This window comes from Gossypium raimondii, chromosome 6 (assembly GCF_025698545.1).
Source record: "Gossypium raimondii isolate GPD5lz chromosome 6, ASM2569854v1, whole genome shotgun sequence".
NCBI lineage: Eukaryota > Viridiplantae > Streptophyta > Magnoliopsida > Malvales > Malvaceae > Gossypium > Gossypium raimondii.
This window is the reverse complement of record NC_068570.1, coordinates 44,751,595-44,759,512: the sequence shown is the minus strand read 5'-3', so window position 1 is coordinate 44,759,512 and position 7,918 is coordinate 44,751,595. Positions and strand designations below refer to the sequence as shown.

The following is a 7,918-nucleotide window of genomic DNA, read 5'->3' as shown; positions in this document are numbered from 1 at the left end:
TTCTAGGCGAATAAAGCGCGATGGAATGTTCGATGCAAAGTGACAATTCGTAGGCCCAAAGTATGCACTAATGAACACAAATAACCCTTAAATATAGATGAACAATGCAATACATACATACACAAGATAATCCCGTATAATATCCATACCAATATCAAATACACAAAGATTTGAAATATAGAAATATCCATAAAATATATGAATGGATTTTAAGACCAATATGATAATATATATATATATATAATAATGTATATGTGTTAATTTAAACAAATAATAGAACGAAAAACTTCACATAATAGTATATAGCAATAGGTATTTATAAATATATATATATAGTTTAAAATTAAATAATATATTACGTATGTACATATATATATATAAATAAAACAGTGTAAAAGATAATAATAAAGAACAAAATAATATATATATAAATAGGTAAATAGGAAAATAGTCAAATATAGTAATGTCAATAACAATAATAAATGGTAATAAAATAATAAATTTTAATCAATGAATTAACGAAAACAAATAAAATAAAAAACAAAAAAGAATTAAATCGCAATTAAACCTAAATTGACAAGGGAATAATAGAATTAAAACAAAGTGTAGGACTATATACCACCCTCGTAACGCCCAAAATTGGTACCGAATCGATTGTTTAATGTCTTAATGTCGAAATTTTGAAAAGATTTTAAAATACGATCCTTTTATTTTGAATAAAATGAATTGGAAGATAAATAAATTGTTACACTCAGAAGTTAGAATGCAACATTTCAAATCCTCAAAATTAAGCTTATCCTTTGATTTTTTTAAAACCTATGCATTTTGAGAAGGATATCCGATTATTTGGGTCAAATGAGAAAATCAAAACTCGAAGTTAGGGTTCGATTTAGTAAATTTCCTAAATATCGAACATTGCCTTTATTTTTAAAATCCTCGTCTTTAGAAAATAACATGTCATATCCAATGCATTAGGATACAACGTGTCAATTCCTAGAATGGATTTTTATTTAAAATTTGTATGTTTTAAAAATTTTCGATTATTTAGATTCGACGAGGAAAATTGGAACCCAATACGTTAAGGCTCAATTCTTCAAGATTCCAAATACCGAACTTTGCTTTATCTTAAAGATTTTTGAGTAAATTGATTTTGATACTTAGATTATATTAAACATAACTTTCTAGGTGAATAAAGCGTGATGGAATGTTCGATGCAAAGTGACAATTCATAGGCCCAAAGTATGCACTAATGAACACAAATAACCCTTAAAATATAGATGAACAATGCAATACATACATACACAAGTGATAGTCCCGTATAATATCCATACCAATATCAAATACACAAAGGTTTGAAATATAGAAATATCCATAAAATATATGAATGGATTTTAAGACCAATATGATAAAAAAATAATATATATATATATATATAATAATGTATATGAGTTAATTTAAACAAATAATAGAACGAAAAACTTCACATAATAGTATATAGCAATAGGTATTTATAAATATATATAGTTTAAAATTAAATAATATATATTACGTATGTACATATATATATATAATAAAACAGTGTAAAAGATAATAATAAAGAACAAAATAATATATATAAATAGGTAAATAGGAAAAATAGTCAAATATAGTAATGTCAATAACAATAATAAATAGTAATAAAAATAATAAATTAATCAATGAATTAATGAAAAAACAAAAAAAATAAAAAACAAAAAAAGAATTAAATCGCAATTAAACCTAAATTGACAAGGGAATAATAGAATTAAAACAAAGTGTAGGACTATATACCCTCGTAACGCCCAAAATTGGTACCGAATCGATTGTTTAATGTCTTAATGTCGAAATTTTGAAAAGATTTTAAAATACGATCCTTTTATTTTGAATAAAATGAATTGGAAGATAAATAAATTGTTACACTCAGTAAGTTAGAATGCAACATTTCAAATCCTCAAAATTAAGCTTATCCTTTGATTTTTTAAAAACCTATGCATTTTGAGAAGGATATCCGATTATTTGGGTCAAATGAGAAAATCAAAACTCAGTAAGTTAGGGTTCGATTTCGTAAATTTCCTAAATATCGAACATTGCCTTTATTTTTAAAATCCTCGTCTCGAGAAAATAACATGTCATATCCAATGCATTAGGATACAACGTGTCGAATTCCCGAGAATGGATTTTTATTTAAAATTTGTATGTTTTAAAAAATTTTCGATTATTTAGATTCGACGAGGAAAATTGGAACCCAATACGTTAAGGCTCAATTCTTTCGAAGATTCCAAATACCGAACTTTGCTTTATCTTAAAGATTTTTGAGTAAATTGATTTTGATACTTAGATTATATTAAACATAACTTTCTAGGTGAATAAAGCGTGATGGAATGTACGATGCAAAGTGACAATTCATAGGCCCAAAGTATGCACTAATGAACACAAATAACCCTTAAAATATAGATGAACAATGCAATACATACATACACAAGTGATAGTCCCGTATAATATCCATACCAATATCAAATACACAAAGGTTTGAAATATAGAAATATCCATAAAATATATGAATGGATTTTAAGACCAATATGATAAAAAAATAATATATATATATATATATAATAATGTATATGAGTTAATTTAAACAAATAATAGAACGAAAAACTTCACATAATAGTATATAGCAATAGGTATTTATAAATATATATAGTTTAAAATTAAATAATATATATTACGTATGTACATATATATATATAATAAAACAGTGTAAAAGATAATAATAAAGAACAAAATAATATATATAAATAGGTAAATAGGAAAAATAGTCAAATATAGTAATGTCAATAACAATAATAAATAGTAATAAAAATAATAAATTAATCAATGAATTAATGAAAAAACAAAAAAAATAAAAAAAACAAAAAAAAGAATTAAATCGCAATTAAACCTAAATTGACAAGGGAATAATAGAATTAAAACAAAGTGTAGGACTATATCACAACGCGCGAATTATATGGGGGATTGAGTGGGAAATATCCCCTCCCTTCCAAAACGCAGCGTTTCATGCGAGACTGATTTGAAACAAATTCAAAATTCATGCGGGAAATTTACAAAGAAACAAAAATGAAATTAAAAGAGGGAGTAAAACTGAGGGATCGAAGGCGCAAATAGACCATCAGACCCAAAACGCGCGAATCCTTCCCTCGGGTCGAGTCACCGCGCGGGTCACAGGCCTTTAAACGGCGCCGTTTCACATCACGCTTTTAAGCTAAATTTCTGTTAAAAAAAACATTTGCATCAACAAAGATAAAAAAATAAAAAAAAATAAAAGACTTAAACTCTCTGCTAGGGTTTTGAAACCCATCCCAGTGCCGCCGCGGATCCACTACTCCTTCGCCATAGCTCCGCCACAGACGGCGATTTGAGCCGACGAGGAGTCCACAGACAGCCAGGTAAGTTTCTCCTTCAACTCCCCTTTTTTATTTTTTGTACACAAATAATAAGATAAAAAAAATACAAAGAAATGAGAAAGAAGAAAAAACTGCAATCACCTTTCAAAATTTTTTGTTTTTTTTTATTTCTCTCTGAATATATTTTTGGTTTTTTTATACAATATGCATGTAAAAAAATAAGAAGATCCCCGTACATATTCTTTTGGCCCCTTTTATAGCCAAAAATCGAATGAAATTACAATAAAACAAATCTATTTATTCACTGGCCCTTTCTGTTATTTTGCTTCTTTTGCCTGCTGCTTGTTTGTGTGCATTCGTTGCAGGTATTTGCTGGCATGAGGCCGTACGTTGACGTGGCACGGCTCGGCGCAGCGCATGGAAGGAGCGGCGCTAGAGGCTGCTGTTGCGGCGCTCGTGCTAGGGCTGAATGCCTAGGGTTTCTGATTTTGATTTTTGTTTTGGGCTACGTTGTGCTTTGGGCTAGGGTTAAATGTCTGGGTAGTTAATTTAGGTTTAGTTTAGTGGGTTTTGTAATCTGGATTGTTGTTGGACTGTTATAATTTTTTGCTTGGTTTATATTTAGGTTTTTATTATTTTTTTTTTTTTACTGGTTAATTTTTGGTTTGCGGGCTCGGGTAAATATTGGGCCTTACAATGAACATGTGATTTGTTTCTATTTTTCTTGATCGTTAGCAATGTCTTGACTGTATTAAAATACAGTGTCTAGCACCTAACCTAGTCAAATGTCGAAATGACATGTTCCATTAAATGACTCCACCAAAAACACCACACATAACATTCTTATCCTTGTTAGTTTAGATGACGAGGTTGACATCTCGACTAATCTAAGCTTTGATATCATTTCAGCACCACACCAATATTCAATAGTGTTGGGACTTTAGAAGTTCCATCAAACAATTTTTTGAAATGTTCGTTCATTTTAATGTTTGAACAGATCTCCAAACAAACTTTTGGATAGTAGTCCAGGTATTACTTCAAAATAATTCAAGTGGAGTTAGATCTTCGCATTTTAGACTTTCACCTCCATGATTATTTTCTCTATTAGCAAAAGATCTTTAAAACATTTTCTTATCTCACCTTCAAATTTAGCTATTAAAAAGTTTAGAAATTAACATATCTTATCTAATAAGACTTATCCTTATCCTTTAAGCCTTTATCTTAGAGAATAAATTATTGATTTTAATTGATTAATAAGATTGTATTTTAAGATAAATATCGGAGATTTTTATCCAAGATTATTATGCACTAAATTAATGAATTTATCTTCACAAATTCTGCTTAGAGAAGCTGTCTCATTTTGCCAATAAATAGGCAATTTATTCGCCTGTTGGGATAAATCTTTTAGAGAGTGCTTGTGCTGAGTTTGTTTGTATCTTTGTTGTTAATTTTCACTTGTATTTTATTTGAGAGTTTAAACATCATTGTAAGTGTATTTTGAGTGAATGGTTGTAACAAGTTAAGGTTATTTATTAGGGCTGAAATTATTTTTGTAAGGGTAAATCAAACTTTAGCTAATAGAGTATTGAATCATCTGTTGAATAAATTATTTATTGAGTAAGACTTTATAGAGTAGGATTATTTTTAAAGATGAAATATTTAGATTAATTGATTTATTGATATGCAAGTTTTTGAAGATAAGAGACAGGAGAAGCAACAGAATTTGAATATACCTTTTAATCTCCTAGATTAAGACTAAGATCAGTGATATTGTTCTCTGTTTAAATTATTGTATTTAATTAATTTCTCATGACTGAAAAGTCGTGCATTTAAGAGTTTAAAATATTTAGATTAAATATCTATGACCAATATGACATGTATGAAAGTAAGAGAAAAATAAAAGGTAAATATTTGAAAAATTTATATTTATTTATATAATTTATTTTTATTACATTTTATAATATATTTTCAAATTCTTAATTTGTTTGAACACTCCAACAGCAGTGTATTGAATAATTTTCCAAAATAATATATGCTCATATCATCCTCTATATAAGCATAGAATATTAAAACTTAAAAATTTACTTCATTTCAAATTAAGGGTTTTAATGGATTTAAATCATAGATTAGAGATTATTTAACTATATGACGGCTTATTTAAACATGCTGTAGTTTGAGGGCTTTACCTTTAATTTTGTTTGTTTAAATTAAATTTTTAGGTCTATCATTTTGGATAAATTACATTAGCAGTCATTAAACTATAGTTTTTTTTCTAATCGCTCAATTATGAAAAGTTATGAAAATGTCACCTAATTTTTTTGGTTACATTATAAAATGTTACAAAATGGTCAATCAATTATTTAATTTTATTTTTTCATCCAACTATTTTAGATTTTTAGTGTTTTTATTCATACATTAGTTCACTAGTAATTAAAAAAGACAAATTTAATAATTGAGTGATTATTTTATAAATTTTATAGTTGAATGATTAAAAATAAATAATTGAATAATCATTTCATAATTTCTACGGAAAACAATCATAATTGTTGACATTTATTGCAGCTTAATTACTCATATTTCTATCAAAAATCCAATATCTAATATAGTCCGACTTTTGAATATTTGAACTTTTTATCTCAGAAAAGTAAGTAATAATCGACGTAAGAAAAAATGAATTTAGTCTGCGGCTCAATAGTAATTTACAACCGCTCTACTCCGAACCTAACTTCATGACCGTTACTCCGAGCCAAAATTGAAAACAAAACGGACTACAGACCGAGCCTCGCCTTTCGCCAAAATCCCCGTTAAAGGAAACCTTCGGTTTGTGTTTCCAAAATCTACCAACATTTTCCTTTATATAATTTTTTCTTTCTTTTTTGTTGTCTGGCTGATAACAATAATACAGAACACTGAAAAAATGGTTTCCAAGATTGTCAAGAGAACTCCGCCACGATCCATCAAGCGCCACAGGAGAAAGACTTCTCCGACGAAGAAGAATGCTTCTGTCACCGTCATTGCCTCCCTCAACAAGTCCATTAAGTTATGCCATCGCCGCCTTGTCAGGCTTTTCTCCAAGTTAGCCCGCATAGCAACTCCTTCTACCACCAAACGCCGCTACAAGGGGTTCAAAATCCTCAAACAAGATCAACTCGAAAGCAATTCCATTGTTCCTCGAACTCTAGTGTTCGACCGTTGCTTGCTTCCGCCGCCGATTTCGGAGACCAAAAAAACCATCGTCCTTGATCTAGACGAGACCCTGGTGCATTCAAGCCCCGATCCACCTCCCAAAATGTATGATTTCGTAGTAAGGCCGAGCATCGATGGTCAAATCATGAAATTTTACGTGTTGAAACGTCCTGGTGTCGATTCTTTCTTGGAAGAAATCAGCAAGAAACACGAGGTGGTGGTGTTCACGGCCGGACTTGAGCAATATGCTTCGCAGGTTTTGGATAAGCTTGACCCTAAGGGGCTAATATCGTACCGGCTTTATCGGGATTCCTGCAAAGAAATGGAAGAGAAGATGGTTAAAGACTTGTCCGAAATGGGGAGGGATTTGGGCAAAGTTGTGATAGTTGATGATAACCCAAATGCTTACACTTTGCAGCCGGAGAATGCTATCCCCATACCACCGTTTGTGGAGGACGGTGAGGATAGGGAGCTGGAGAAGTTGGTGCAATTCTTTGAGTGGTGTGAACCGTTTGAAGATATGAGATTGGCTGTCAAGCAGTATTTCAGCGGTGGCAACGACGGTGCAGCAGTGGTGCTGCTGAAGGCATAGATTTATGAAATTTTGAAAAGTCTAAGGGCGTTTTCTAGTATTTTGGCCCAAACTTTATTAACAATGTCTGTATTGAACAGCAAAAGAATAAAAATAACCACAATAGCAATGATTTTGCAAGTACCCAGGGTCCAAAAATCCAATTTAACTTGATGGGAATTTTGTTTCATTTTATTCCTTATTTTATGTTTGATACAAATCTGGAATAATTTACAAATAAATGTTAGAAAAAAATTACGTGAATAGGTACATTTAGGAAAAATTATGAGAATAGACCATTTTTTTCAAAAACACTTTTAACTGGGAACACTTTTTCTTCCAACAGTTAAAATAATCGCTACTTTTCCAACGACTATTTAATTAGCCGTTAGACACTCCCAAACGGTCAAATTTACTTTCCTATAAACCACCCCTCCTCATTTCATTTTTTTTTCCATTTCAATCTCAACCCTCTCTCAAATTACTCTCAATACCCACTTAAATTCACTCAAATTTTTTTCTCTCAATTTTATTTTATTTTATTTAAATTATCTTAACATTTTCTTGAATTACTTTTTCTAATACAAATTATTCAGTTTTTTCGAAATTATCAATGACAAATTCTCTAATCTGTCATGATAAGAACCACATTTCTATCGATCAATTGCAAAAGGTAAGAATATTTATTATTATATTTTAATGTAGTCTAATTTTTATATTTTTGTTATATTTGAATTTAATA

At 29.7% G+C, this 7,918-nt stretch overlaps 1 protein-coding gene across 1 annotated transcript; it reads left to right on the top strand.

Moving 5' to 3' along the window:
- Nucleotides 1-6,144: 6,144 nt before the first annotated feature.
- On the top strand, nucleotides 6,145-7,320 carry LOC105774729 (uncharacterized). The gene has a single exon (XM_012597285.2). The coding sequence runs from the start codon at nucleotides 6,337-6,339 to the stop codon at nucleotides 7,195-7,197; it is 861 nt and encodes a 286-aa protein (XP_012452739.1). The 5' UTR covers nucleotides 6,145-6,336; the 3' UTR covers nucleotides 7,198-7,320.
- The last annotated feature ends 598 nt before the right edge of the window (nucleotides 7,321-7,918 follow it).